Source organism: Hyaena hyaena, unplaced genomic scaffold, assembly GCF_003009895.1.
Source record: "Hyaena hyaena isolate Hyena2069 unplaced genomic scaffold, ASM300989v1 scaffold_56, whole genome shotgun sequence".
Lineage (NCBI taxonomy): Eukaryota > Metazoa > Chordata > Mammalia > Carnivora > Hyaenidae > Hyaena > Hyaena hyaena.
In genome coordinates, this window is record NW_024080688.1 from 3,059,206 (window position 1) to 3,073,872 (window position 14,667).

Genomic DNA, 14,667 nt, shown 5'->3' on the forward strand with positions numbered 1-14,667 from the left:
TCTGTCAGTCTGTCAGTCTGTCAGTCTACCGGCCCCACCCAAACCAAGATCCAAACTTCCAAGACACAGCCTTTTAATGGAGGCCGCCCTACGCCACCCAGGAGCGGCCCTTGTCCCCGTGGGACCCTGGGTGCCCAGACTGCATCCCTCAGTGGTGATGACCTAAGGCAGACCACCCACCGTACAGAGGACAGACCGAGGGCCGGGGGGAGAGGGCTGGCCTCGGGTCGCACAGGAAGTCAGAAGTGGGCAACAGACTGGGTCCCAGGTCCCACCCACCCCCGAGCCCAGGGCTCTCTCTCTTTACCCCCCGCCCCGCGTTTGTGTATTCTGCGGGGCTCCAGGAGAGCTACAGGAGACGGGGGCTACAGGATGATGGCAGAGGACCGCGGACATGAGGTGCTGGCGCGGGGCTCTGCCAGGACCCCCAGACCGAAGGGCTCTCACCTCTGCCCTCCCCAGACACCCCGCAGCTTTCCTGTGCAAGAGTTAGTCGACCTTGACTCACATGCCTGTGGTCCCGCCGTTAGAGCTGCGGCCCTTGGGGTTAAGCGTTGCCCTTTGCGGGGTACTCTGGCGCTGGGGTGTGATCGCTGAAGGGGCGACGTGGTCCACTCAAGTCGTCCTCTAGTCGGAGGGGCAGCCAGCCTCTGAGACGACAGAGCGACGGCCCAGTGAGGTGCGGGGATGAGTGCAAGGCAGGGATAAATCCGGCCTTTGGCAAAACCGTAAAGACGGCTTATGAAGGGTGAACGTAACGCACACCCACCATGGAAACTGCAAAGCAAGGAGGCAGCCGTAAGAAAGAGGCTGGAGTTCCTGCCACAAGCTGGGCTCTGCTGAGAGGAGACTCGCGCTCAGAACCGACTCGAAGGAGCCCCCAGCCTGGCTGGGGAGCCAGGCCTGACAGCACCCCCAGGGGAAACTGCGGGAGGGGAGCAGTCCAGAGAGATACAGTCCCCTTGTTGGGGGGAGGGAGGTCAGGGAAGGCCACCCGAGAGGGGCGTTCGTCCCGAGCCTGGAGCAGGAGGTTTTGGACCAGAGGAGGGAGAAGGGCCCTCAGGGAGTGGGAACCGTGTGAGCAAAGGTGGGGGCTGGACGCAAATTCCCGGTCAGCTGCTCGCTCCCAGGGCAGAGGCCCCGGGGCAGGAATCGGTGGCCAAGGGTCAGAAGCAGGCTGCGGTCTCATCCAAAGCGTGCCGAGAGGTATTTGGACTTCAGAGATGCGATCGAGGTGTCTGGGCTGGGGACCGTGGTTAGAGCCATGGCGGGGGATGGGGGGGCACTGCTGGGGCACAGGGGGAGGGAGGGGCAGGGCAGGGGCGGCTGGCACCCCCAGCTCTCCCGGCCCATCTAATACTGGGGCCTGGAAGACCAGGCTGAGGCTCATCTGAGGCTGAGCAGGCATGTGCTGCGCCCTCACCCCCTGTCCCCGCGTCCTGTGTTGTGGCCGGAGGCTGCCTCCTTGGCTTCCTCCTCCCTCCTCCCGATGCAGAGCCGCCAGCTCCCTGCTGTGATGGGAGGTGATTTGATTAAAAGGTGGTTTGGGGTCTGATTATCTTGGGTGGAAATTGGCCCCCTGTGTACTTTTCCATCCTGCTTGGGGCTGGGGAGGTGGGGACCGGCCTCCTCATCACCACCCAGGCAGAGAAGCTTTTTCAGAATCTATCGGAGACCAGGATGTGAGGGCTTCCTGGGGTGGGGGCTGGTCGGTGTCAAAGAAGATCGGCTCAGAGAGAGGGAAGAGTTCAAATCCCGGCTCTGGGCAAGCCAGTTCCCCCTGAGCCTCAGCTTCCTCCTCTGTAGACCGAGGCCCGGGGTGAAGACTGACGAGATGATGGCGTGTGAAAGGTTTCAGTCGATGCCTGGCACGCAGTAGGTGCGCTACAGAGGTCAGCACTGGCCACGGCCACTGCCGCCTGCGCTCTGGACCAGGGCACTGCGTTCCTCCCTCAGCTCAAAGGATCTGGTGACCCCACCGTCACGTGTCCCCTCCAGCTCCCAGGCTACCGAGGTCTTCTCCCAGTTTGTGCCTGGGCTGCTTGGCCTCGAGTCGGTGTCCAAGCCCACACTGTGGTCCCCACTGTGTGCCGCCCAGAGACGAAAGAGTGGTGTCCTCCTGTCCTGGGAACGAACAAGGAGCCAGCCGACCGTGTGGGCTCTGTTACAGCTCCCTGGGCTTCATGCCCCCTCTGGGAGCCTTCGTGACTTGGATTCCCATGCACGGTTAGACAGACTGACCTTTACCCGCCATGAAGAGACTCACTGGACAGTGTCCATCTGTCGGCCTGTAAAGCACTCTGAGATCCTGAGACCTCAGAGTGCAAGAGGCTAGAGCACACGCATACACACATGCGCACACATACACACGTGTGCACACGGGCTCGTGCACACGCACGATCTCAGGATATCGCTCAGGTCCTAGAACAAAAAAGAAGGAGCGGGTGAAACCTTTTGAAAAGGGAAAATAGATTCCCTTCTTGAGGAACGTGCTTTGAGGTACAGTTCTGGGCTTGCGGACCTAAACTGCAGGTCTGAAGCGAACCGGAAAACAGAGAGACAAGCCACCCTGCGAACAGGGAGGAGTGGCCAGCAGTCTGGAAGGAAGAGACGGAAAAACTCTGAAACGCAGAACTGAGTTCAAGAAGCAACTCATCGGGGCCTTTTAAGCATCCCAGCCGGTGTCCGTGGCCATCGGGGCACAGCCCCCGTCTCTCAAAACGAAGCAAATAAGCTTAAAAAACAATTTTTTAAGCCCAGTTTGAAAAATCCTGAAATTCTACAAAAGGAGTCCTTAACCTTTCTTTCACCAAGGAGCCTGGGGAAGTCTGGTGGCACCCGGTACCAGCCCTGCTCAGAATAGAGCTTTAAAGTGCATAAAATAAAACACGTTGGGTCACAAGGGAAGCTGGTGATACTCAAACGATTACAGTAATAAAAAATGCGTGATAGGGTGACGTCCACGCTGCTCTGCCGCCACAGGGGTAACAGGACCCAGCGGTCGGTCTGACTGCGGTCTTCCTCGTAAACTCAGGATGAGCATCAGCGATTGCGGCAACTCTAAAGCCATGACAGAGAACTGTGATATTTGTAACACGTGTAACGGCGTCGTGGGCGACACCCCCCCGGGGTCTGCCGCCTATGTCGTAGCGGGCAGAAACGCTAAATTTCAGTGAGACAGTTGTGAAAATCAAGATGCTGTTGTCTTCTCCCACAAGTCCGCAGAGCCTTGAGTTCCTCGCCAGGGCTCCGGGGGGGAGTGGCCCCCATGTGAAGCAGTCCTGTCTAGGACAGAGCGGGGAGGTGGCTCTCCAGGGGAAGGTACTGGATGGGAGGCCTGAGAACTGAGGTGTAGCAGTGTTTGAGTCCCAGACTTGTCATCACGAGGGCATAGTTTGAACCCTAATCATGGGCGGGTGCCGCAGGACCTTGGCAGCCAGAGCCAAGGAGATTCCTGGGACGCAGTTCCTTCCACTCCTTTGGGGAGGGGGCTTGGGTCCATGCAACGGTAACTTGGCTTTCGTCCCCTTCCCCAGGGACCCATGTGATGGAGGGCTCTGGACGGATGGTCGTGACCGCAGTGGGTGTGAATTCTCAGACGGGCATCATCTTCACCCTGCTGGGGGCTGGCGGTGAGGAGGAAGAGAAGAAAGACAAGAAAGGTAAGCGCAACGCCCTCACAGACCAGGAGAGGAGCTCTTCCGGTCGCTTTTTTTTTATTTATTTATTTTTTGGTCGTTTATTCATTCACTCAACAAAATAGTTATTGAGTGGCTTTTATGTCCATGCCCTGTGCCAACAGCCGTCTCCTGCATCCTTGAGGCCCGGACTGGGCCAGGAGGGCTCTGTCTGTTCCATCTGCAGAGTCTTGTCCTAGTCTCTGTCTGTCCGGTCATGTCATGGAGGACCCTCCCGCCAGCCCAGACCCAGGGCTCTGGGCACTTTGTCGAGTCTCCATCCTTGAGCGTGGCCTGGTCCCACCGTCCGCCCTGACACAGAGCAGAAAGCCCCAGTTGCACTCACTCTGCACTGCTCTCAACTCCACAGAGCACAGCTGTAAACACACCCAGCACTGCCTCAGCCCAGAGGTGGGCAGAGGAGATTCTGGGCAAGGGGACCAAACTCGTGGGACCCTCTGCCATCCCCCCAGGGCTGCCAGCTTGTCTGCGCTCTGGCTCCTCTGCCACCTTGGAAATAAGATTCCTACTCCCTGGGCTCCCCCTCAGCGCAGGAGGCTGGTCGCCCGGGCTACAGGTGCCTCTCAGAGGAGAGGGAGGGGCACGCAGAAGATACTAGAAGCCCAGTCCCAATGGCCCAGGCCTCTGGCCCTCGCACAACCAGCTCCTTACCCAACACCCAAACTCAGTCTCAGGGACAGACCCCTCTCATGTCACAGTCTCCGATCAGTGTCCTGTCTCCTTCCCCAAGCTCCAGAGGAGGGTCCTCGACACCCAGACCATCTGGGGTCCAGGGGGAGAAGACGAGAATGCCGACGGCCTCTCCTTGAGTTTTAGGGACAGCCCTGCTGCGCCCAGCTCTCAATGGCCAACGGGGCCCAGAGCTAGGTTCATAACCAAAGGTTGCTTGTTTCCAAGGGGAATACCCTATTTTCTAGAAGGGTCTCCCTGAGATTATGGCGGCCCCAGCAACAGGAACAGAGGAGCTAAGCTGTTATCTGAGAAATCCAGAGGTGGGAGCACACCTGCCACAGGAGACAGCTGAGGTTGACACTGAGGACACAGAGGGGTCAGGACAGTTCACACAGTGGCGTAGAAGCCGTGGCCAGCTCTGGCCCCAGGGTGCAGACAGTGGGGCAGATGTGGGCGGCGGGCCAGGGTTCTCAAAGATTTCAGTAGGAAGACGGGCCTCCCCCACCCGAAGCAGGGCCAGAGCCCTTCACTGAGCACACACCTGTGCCCCAGTGAGATGGGGGTGTCGCGCGGAGGGAAGAAGTGGGACGTGGGAGGCAGGAGCAGAGGGAGACACGGGGCAGCCCGGCCCCTCGAGCCCCCATGAGCAGCACCGCCAGGGCGTCCCCATTTCATCACCTCCACCGGGGTCATTGCTGAGAGCCTGCCAACCACGGGCTCCCATTCCAGGATGACCATAGGCGGGCAGCCACGTGTGCGTTTGTGTGTGTGTGCACGCGTGCGTGTGTGTGCGCAGGTGCGTGCGCACAGGTGAGGCTGGGTGTGCTTCTCCTTCATTAACATGTCTCAAAAATCATCACACAGGTGTGAAGAAGGGGGATGGCCTTCAGCTACCAGGTACAGTAAGATACCCCTCAGGGTAGATGGGGCTTTTAGAAATAGCAGCAGCCTTTCACCACTGAGCCCTGGCCCCAAGCCACCAGCACACGGCCGGCGGAGGCTCGCTGACCCACCGGACCCTCCACTGGGGGAACCAGCCCCCCACTCTGCCGATTTGCCCCCCAGAGCCTCAGCCTGCCACCCGATGCACATGGCACCAGCGCCGGCCTGCAGCCCCGCACGCTGCGTGCGGTGCCCCGCTCAGCACCCTGCGACCCCACGGCCCCGCTCTCCTGCGCACACCCCACGGAGCCCATCCCAGAGCCCCGCCCTTGCCACGTGTGCCCCACCCACCAGGGTCTCTTCCCTCTCCTGCCCCCCTGAACCCACTTCCCCACCCCTAGAAAGAACAACCAGAGTGAATTTGACCATCTCATGTCATTTTTAATCTCTAAACTAAGGAAAACTTGCTAGTACCTTCTCTGTCTCAGGTACAATGTGTGACATGCTTGATGTCACCCACGAGGTGATGGGACATCTCATATGGGGGTGACCCAGGTGATCTTTTGAGTGCTGGTTAGGAAGGAGGAGATGGCCGTGGGCAGTGGCCCGAGTCGAGGGCTTAGGTTCTGAGCCACCACCACGGCTGTCCCATGTTCCGCTGAGGCGCAGTGATGGCGGTCAGAGCAGATGCCCAATCAGAATGCCCACGCTGCACCGGTATTGGACGTTTCAAAATGACTCCTGGCCCTGGGTCCCTCTGGCCATGAGGGCAGCCAGATGCCTTCTCATAGAAGCTCCTCTGACAGGGACCCGCGTGAGTGGCACGGCCAAGGGGTGCATCGGTCCAGACTCGAGCACACACTGGTGCCATCCTACCCAACCGCCTTGATCATCTGCCATGTTTTATTTCAAAGACCCTCCATGTCTTTTACCCTGATTTTTATGGCATCTCTATGGGAACATTTCACCCACACCCCCAAATTTGAGTTTCTTGAGTTCCAACGGAGATTTTTTTTTTTTTTTTAAGAATAGAGTCATGTTATCTCCCGCAAGTCAGTTCATGTCTTTATTGTTGTAGCTGTTCTGCATTGTTGCTTTTCTCCATTGTGACACGCTGCATTTTCCACCCTCCCAACCCCACAGCGGCCGATGGCGCAGCAGACTCACATGCTGTAGATAGTGCAAATGCCAGCCTAGTCAATGGTACGTCTCCGACGGGGAGCGCTCGGTCTTCGGTTGGATGGGCATCTCTCTCCCTCACCCCCAACTCTGGGCTTGCCTCTCCTTGTTCTGGACCGCACAGATCTTGGATGTGCATGGGCAGCTCTGGGGCAATCGTCCACTCACGTGGGGCAGGCGCTTAAGAGAGAAGCCACCACCGGGGAGTCCGTCCCGCACCCGCTTGCGGCTGCCAAAATGGCGCTGGCTCCTGGCGGGCCCTCAGCCCCCAGTGGAGCCCAGAAGAGGGACGTAACCTTGGCTTCCGATTTGGCATCCCACGCGGCGTGGCCCTCTCCTAAGTACATTCCTGGCCCCGGCTTGGGGAAGAAGGCCTGGGGGCAGGACCTGGGCTGAAGCTGGCATCTGGGTCCCTAGTGAAGTCTCCAGTCCTCGGCTGGAAAATTCCCTCAAGGCAGGGGGACCCAGGCCGGGGTTCAGCTCCTTGGCCTCACCCCATAGCATGGCTGAGCCACTGATGAACACTTCTTCCTCTTCTCTTTCACGGAGTGGACGGGCAGGGGGCTCGCTTGGGCTCGGGCCTGGTTCTGTCCCTCGGACGTGGACTGGTGTTTCCTGCTGTTGCCTGTTGCTGGAGCATTTGTCCTGAGTCTCTGCATTCTTACGGGCCCCTCGGGGGTGAGGGGTGGCGGTGGAGGGCTGCCACTGTACACGGGGTCTGCATTTTAAAACCTCCTTACCCACAGGCATGAAGGAATTCCATTCACTGGCCTCCAAGCCTTCAGAGGGCTTCTTCTTTCTATACCCTCCCGTTTCTTCCAAGTGACGAGGCTTCCGTTTGCTCAGATAGCTCCCCTGTCCCCAAGTTAGGTAGCGTGATAGTCACGCAGGCTAAGAGCTGTAGGGCTTGATCATAAACCCGTTGCCCCAGAGAATCGAAGGGAAGGGACAAGCCATTCTTGCAGCATCGCTGCGTGCCAGGCACTGGGCTGCAGCTTTCTCATCCATTATATCATTTACTCCTCACCCCCCCGGACCACTTGGAGACCTTATACTACCTCACTCCCATCCCCTGCCCCGGAACTCTGGCTGAGCCACCTGCATTCAAAATGACCAGTGATGGAAACACCTAGGAGATGTCAGGGCTAATTCGGGTGTGGGTCTATTTCAGGCCAAGGAGGAGACAGGAGAACAGCTTGGGGCGTGGGAGGTGTCATGCGTCACGGAGGAGTGGCGAGGGATGACAGGGAGAACCGATATAGGCAACCCAGGCAGGGAGAGAAGGAAGCGGGAGGTGGTGCTCTGCTTTCCCCAGGGTGGTGAGCCTACTGGGCTCGGCGAACATAGAGACTATCTGCAGGCTGGTCGGTCCCCCAAAAAAAGGCAGCTTCACTTCCAAACTGTAGCAGAAAACTCCCAAGTATCCTGAGGAAAGATGGGGAACTTTACCCACCAGGCACTTTACAAACATTTCATGCTCATGGCCTCATTTGATCCTCATAACAACCCTGTGATACAGAGTTTATTGTCCCCACTTTAAAGATGGGGAGACTGAGGCTCAAGGAGATCAAGAGACTAGCCCAAGGTCACGGAACTAGAAAGTGGCAGGGCTTGCATTTGAACCCAGGCCTGCTGGCTCTCAGGTGTGTGCTTCCCTTCCTGATCCAGGATTTCCTGAAGGAGCATGACTTGTAAACGTCACAGGGACATGAATAGGTCCTGACTCCAAGGAAAGGATCCTGTGGTCAAAGGTGTTTAAGAACCATGGGACAGAATTGGTCTCTTCCTCACTGCGGGACTTCTCAGAACCTTGAATATGCTGGTGTATAGTGGAAAGTTAGCCAGGGAGGGCTTCCTGGGCTGATTTGGCTGCAGGACCTCTCCTGGCTGAATCTTATGGGATTGGTATGTCTCCGTTAATGTACTTTGGGAAATAGTACCCTAAATCGTTGCTACTCAAAATGTGATCAGAGGGCCTGAAGCCTGGACCTCTCCTAGGAGCCTCTTAGAAATGCAGAATCTCAGGCCCGAGCCCAGACCCACTGGATGAGAATCTGCATTCTCCAGGCTCTAGGCCAGAGTGCATTAGAGGTTGAGAAGCGCTAGGTTGAGGCTTGGTCAATGAGAGAATTAACCGTTCCTCTCCCTCCTTCCTCTGAGCTGGATCAGGATGATTTCGGTGTAGAAAACACACCCATCCAGCCGGCCGTGGTCCCCCTGACTCCACCCCCCAGTCCTCCTCCCAACTGAAGGTGGGTGTATTCCATTCATCTTGGAGGCATTATGATTTTTACCCTTATTTTATTATTTCTTTCCCACTTATTAATAATATCACTACGTAATACATCACTTATAATCAAAATTAGTAAATACATCCCGCTGAACCCCAGACATTCACAGGACACGTTGCGGTGCTTTTCATAAGCATCGCCTTGGTTGAAAGTGTCACATTCACGGAGGAAGAAATGGAGGCACAGGCGAGAGAAAGGACATTTCCCACTTCACCACGTTAGCGCTCGGTCTCCCCAGAGCTTGTCTATCAGGCCGCCTCACCATGAACCCTCCACACACGTGCTTTCCACACCCGTGTCCCTGGCGATGCACAAAGAGAACAGACCTGTTTGTCAAAGCTGCATCTGACATCTGATGCGGAAGGGCTTCCAAGACTCTGCCTCGGGGCCCCGTCCCGGCTCCCCTGAAACACAGCCCACCCGCCAGGTTGCGCGTGGAGTCCGATTTAGCTGCCCTCCCCCAGTTCCGGGGACAGCCGAGCCCCAGTTTGGCTGAGGAGAGCCCCAAATAAGTCCCTTGCTTCTGAGAAACCAGGCCATCTGCACCAAAGCACCCCCAGAACACCGCTCCCCCCCTCGAACATATGCATTGGTGATTATTTTTCTAGCCACGTGATCACTGTGGAAATAAAAGAGGAAATTGCTAGCTTGGTTAATGGGCACGCACATGGGCTATTGCATCTGATAATATGCAATGCAAATAGAGGCCCCTTTGTGTCTTCGAAAATCAAGTATCAAAGAGAAGTCCTCCAGCGCCCTTTAGCCCAGTTAGTACAATTATTTTTGAAAATAAAAATAATTGTTGTAGTTGATTCCTGTTTGCTCTGAAAAGGCTGCTTCTATTTGGTTTTTAACCCAGCAAAAAAGACCTTTTCAATAGAGCAACCGGGCCCTTCTCTTTCGACCCCTGGGTGGGTCGCTGACCCTTTGCTGTGCCAGGCAGTGGGAACAGCGCTGCATTTCCCTTAGGGAGATAGCAGGGGGCTGGGACCCAGGAATGCCCCTTCCCCCCCTCCGAGTGACTCACAGCGCAGTACAGGGATGCTGATGACAGTGCTATGGATCCAATGAGGCAGGGCTAAGGTCAGGATGCTCCAGAAATGAGGGCTACCTCTAAATCTCCCTCGGCCTCAGTTTCCTCACCTGGAAAATGAGAGGGAGGAGACTCCTTCCTATCCCACCTGCAGGGCATCAGGAAAATTCACAGGAGGTGACACTCACAAACTGCAAAGGGCTAAATGGGCGAGTGGTTATTACTAAGGCAATCATCAGGTGCTCTGGGAGCTGAACGTTGCACGCCCATTTTACAGAGGCGGAAGCTGAGACTGGGAGAGGTAAAGCTGCACAGCTAACTGGTGTCAAAACAGGGGATTCGTCCCACCAGGGCCACCTTGCTGCCCCTCCTCTGGGCTCGGGGGGGCCGAGGGATAGCTGCTTTCTCCCCAGTCGGAGGTGGAAGCATAGACACGCTTTGGGGTCAGCTCTCCGTTTACCCCCTGGGACCAGAGCAGGCCGTCTGCCTCTCTGAGCCTCAGTTTCTCATCTGTAAATGGGTGCAATACAGGAGTGCCCTGGTAGGGATGCGGTGAGGATTATATGAAATCACGGAGGTGATACACGCACCTGGCGCCCGGCGGGTTCTCACAGAACGTGAGCTCTGAGAATCAGCTGTGTGGCAAATGGCCAAGGATGGCTGACCTACTGACACACCTCCTGAGGTGTCAGGGCGCATGGGCAGAGCTCTGAGTGAGCTCCGTGGACAGGCCCGGGGGACGGGAGGAAAGCCCCTGTCGTCAGTACCAGCAGGTGAGGACAGGTATGTCAGCTGCCGACTGTGACCACCAGTACCTCCCACGCTGCAAAGCCAGCCCACAAGCCTCTGGCTGGGACTGGGGAGGGGGCCTCCCGGGCAGCCCTGATGAGGCGGTGCGCAGCCCCAGCTTCAGCCCTTCCTCCAGCCCTGGCATGCAGGGCCGGGGTAGAGGCTGCACCGAGCCAGTCAACCTCAGAATAAAAAACACACACCCCGGTAGAGGGGAGGGGTCAGCGGCATCCCCTTGAGAGCCAGGGCACTCCCCCCACCCCCCTGGATACAGTCAGGGCACCTCGGAGCCCACCATCGGGGAACCCTTGCCCATCCTTTGCATGCAGTACTCTCAGTAGGGCTGGGCAGGGGGGGCTCCATGCTGTGGCTTCACACGCCTCCGGATGGAAAAAGGAGGAAGTAGAATTCGACATACATCCCTCTTGGAGCCAGAAACTAAGGAACACATTGACCAATCTGCTCCCTTTTCTAGGATCTTTCTCTTCCCTCGCTCTCGCTCTCGCTCCCTCTCTCTCATTTCCTTTGCCTCCTCTCAGCTCACAAAAAGCACCAACCAAATTAATCACTGGGAGGGCCTGAGAACCGCCCCCCCCCCCCCCGCCGCTTCCTGCCAGCCAAGTCTGGTCCCTTTTACCCTCAAAGGCTGTCATTTAACCTTAAGATGCTCAGGGCCCAAATAATCCCCCACCAGAGCTCTCTCTCCAAGCCCCCAGAGAATCAAGGCAGACCCTGCAGTCAATGTGGTGGCCAGGTTTGCTCTTGTCTCGGGGCGTCCCCAGCGTCCCCGTGTGGAGGGACGGAGTCGGCTGGGCCCTTCCTCCATCCGTGACATGAACGTCCGTGGCCCTGTTGCGTCTTCGTGATGATCAACGTGTCTTGTCTGTTCTCTGTTGTCTGTTAAAATTCTTTGTCGTGTAGGTAAAATGCAGGATGGCAATGTGGACGCCAGCCAGAGCAAAGGTAACCCTTTTGTATTAACCGGCTTCTGGGGTCCCCACAACCCCTCCCCATGGGCTCTGAGAGCCAAGCCAGAGGCAGACACGTCCGCACCTCCAGGTGCTGACGTCTTTGGGGGGTGTAGCTGTGATTCATGTGTTTCCAGGCCAAATGGCGACGTCTCCAGTGAAGACAGGTGTGAGCCAGCCCTTCCCCAGCCTTTGAGCTATGCTGCCCATTCAGCTGAAGGCTTGAAACTGGTTCCTGGAGGTCCTTGGGGGCTAAGAGATAGGTCCCAGGCCCCCCAGTCAGTCCTGCACTGAAGGAGGAGGGGGCTCATCACCCAGGGACAGGGACACTCTCTTCTACCTTTTAAGTCCCCTTTTTGTCCCTCCTGCCTAGTGACTACTTAATAACCCAGCAACATACTCAAGGACCAGCCGGGGAAGTCCAAGCCTCCCTGCCTTGTCTGAAAGTGGGGAAAGCTGAGGGGCCATTTGGGAAGGATCTGTGGGCTTGTTCAGGCCCAGAGGGGACCCCAGCCTACCCTGCTGGGAATCCAGGGTAGAACTGTGTCACTCCCTGCTAGCCCTTGGATCCCGGGTGCAGGGCAGCCATGGCCCTGGGACCAGAGCCTCCCGCAGCTGGAAGAGGCCGACCCCACATCACAGGGGTGTGCCGGACACAGGGGTCCAGGCAGGGAGCGAATGGATGCTCACCACACTCCCCTGGGCAGTCGGGGCGGGGGCCGGTATCCCCACCCAGCGGGCTGACCTGGGTGCGTGCATGTCTGTGTGTGTGTGTGTGTGTGCGTGCGTGTGTGCGTGTGTGTGCGTGTGCTCTGCAGCCAAACAGCAGGACGGGGCAGCCGCCATGGAGATGCAGCCCCTCAAGAGTGCCGAGGGCGGCGACGCGGACGACAAAAAAAAGGCCAACATGCACAAGAAGGAGAAGTCGGTGCTTCAGGGCAAGCTCACCAAGCTGGCTGTGCAGATCGGCAAGGCGGGTGAGTGCGCAGCGCAGGGGACGGGGCAAGGGGGAGTGGGGGGCGCACAGTGGGACCCCAGGCTGGCTCCCAAGTACCTCACCTGCAGAGTGGGGGCTTGCCTGAGACGGTCCCTGAGACCCACCCTTTTCCACCACAGCAACCACAGATGCTCAAGTAAGAGGCTGGAGTCAGGGAGGGCAGGGATGGATCAGCCACGCCGGCTGCAGGGCAGAGGGGAGACGAGAGGTTGAGGGCAGTGCCGGGAGCCCAGTGCGAAGCCTCCTGTCTGCGCCTCTGCACAGCCCAGCTTCCCAACCGAGCCGGCAGCTCCAGGTGACGGCTGCTGGGGTCCCCCCTGGCCCGGGAAGCCGAGCCCAGCTGTGGGGCGCGCCCTGCCCGGCTGACACGGCCTGGGCCTCTCCTCCCGCAGGACACGGCGAACGCCGAGGCCTCCCCACCTGGCTGTCTCCCGGCTCTAATTATAGGCACCACAGCGTGGAGAAGGGAGGCAAATTACAGGCCTGACTGTCTATATTTAAACTCGGGGCCTGGCGATAGCTCCCGGCTGCTGGGAGCTTGGCTGCCCGCCCCTGTGACTGTCAGAGGCGGGTAGAGGGGAGCAGAGCTGGCTCTGAAGTTCCACAGCTGGAGGTGGAGGCGGGGGAGCGATGGGCCCAGGGGTTTCCTCCATTCTCGGCCATGGCCATGGAAGCAGGCCTCGGGGGGGTTGGGGGGGGGCGGGAACCGAGCTAGCGTGGTGGAGGAGGAAGAGGAGGAGGAGGAGAACTCCATGGCCTTCAAAGCCCTTGCTCCTCTCCAGCCTCCTCCCAGCCTCGCAGGGAATGGAGTTCAAAGTCAAACATGTAGGTTCATACCCCACCTCTGCTACTCTCTCTCCGGCTGAACTCCCTGAAACAGAGCCTGAGATGGGTAGGAGTGAGGTTGTCAAGGGCGAGGGTGCACTCAGGTGAGACCGCTAACGGGTAAGAGACTCGACAGGGCCGGGGGGAAGCCAGATACTTTCTGGTGAAACCCCAGTCTCTCCCTACCTCTGCGGGGTCCGTGCCCCCTCACGCCCAGGGGGCTGGGCTGTTGGACCCCACGCCTCAGCCATTGGATGTTGGCCATCACGTTGGGGGGAGGCGCCCTCCCAGACACTTCCCGACAAAGAGGCTGTGGTCACCCAAGCGCGAGCTTCCTCTGGCAGAGGCCGCAGGTGTGCGCAGCCTCAGGGTCCCTGCCTGCTACCTGCAGCAGATGGGGCCGCGCACACCCGACCGGCAAGGGGGTCCCGGGGGATCCGGGCAGGTAGGCACCTGCGTCTGCTAATTCTACAGCGCTCCTCTAGCCCGTGGCCTTGAACAAGTCGCTTCGCCTCACAGAGCCGCAGTTTCCTCATCCGCAAAAGGGCTCCCTGCTCTTTCCTCTGTCTGGAACGCTCTTCCTAAAGGTCACCATCTGCCTGATCCTTCTCATCATTTCCTATCTTCTCAAGTATCACCTCCTCCAGGAAGTCTTCCCTGGACACCCTCGCTAAAATAGTCACTCCCTGCCAGCCCATGTTGTTGCTGTTGTTGTTGTTTTAAGCTTTATTGAGATACAATTATATACCAAAAACTGGCTCACATTTAATGTACGTCTTGATGAGTTTGGACACGTGCATACACCCATGATGCTGTCACCACAAGCAAGGCACGAAACACGTCCACCACCCCCCAAACTTCCTTGTGTCCTTTCATGAGCTGTCCTGTTTTCTGTTCTGGGGGCAAGTGCCAAGAACACTTAACAGGAGACCTATTCTTGACCAATCAAAGTGCACAAGGCTGCCCTGTTGGCTGTAGGCACAGCAGCGTAAAGCAGAGCTCTAGAACTTCCTTATGTTGCGTAACTGAAACTCTGTACCCCCTGAAGAAGAGCCCTCCCCTTCCGCCTCCCCACAGCCCCTGGCAAGCACCCTTCTACTCTCTTCTTCGATGAGTTTGACTGTTTATATTCCTCATGTAAGTCCTTCTGCATCTGCCTTCCCTCGTTCAGCATGGCGTCCGCAGGTGCATCATGTTGTCGCAAATGGCAGGGTTCCCTTCTTTTGTAAGGCTGAGTCACGTACCGCCGTGTGTCTGTCCCACGTTTCCTTTATCCATTTGTCTGTCGATGGACATTGGGGTTGTCTTCTCATTGATGCCCATGTCGCTTTCC

The 14,667-nt window shown here is 57.7% G+C and overlaps 1 protein-coding gene across 4 annotated transcripts in view; it reads left to right on the plus strand.

Annotated features, from left to right (window-relative positions):
- Nucleotides 1-14,667, plus strand: part of ATP2B2 (ATPase plasma membrane Ca2+ transporting 2) — a 112,299-nt gene that overhangs the window by 46,881 nt on the left and 50,751 nt on the right. For 2 of the 4 annotated variants that reach the window (XM_039231381.1, XM_039231382.1), the window contains exons 5-6: nt 3,537-3,662; nt 12,331-12,489. In XM_039231381.1, the coding sequence (XP_039087312.1) occupies nt 3,537-3,662; nt 12,331-12,489 (285 nt within the window). Of the gene's footprint in view, nt 1-3,536; nt 3,663-5,234; nt 5,268-6,395; nt 6,456-11,465; nt 11,508-12,330; nt 12,490-14,667 lie in introns of all 4 variants that reach the window. The other 2 variants (XM_039231385.1, XM_039231384.1) reach the window with 2 other exon arrangements.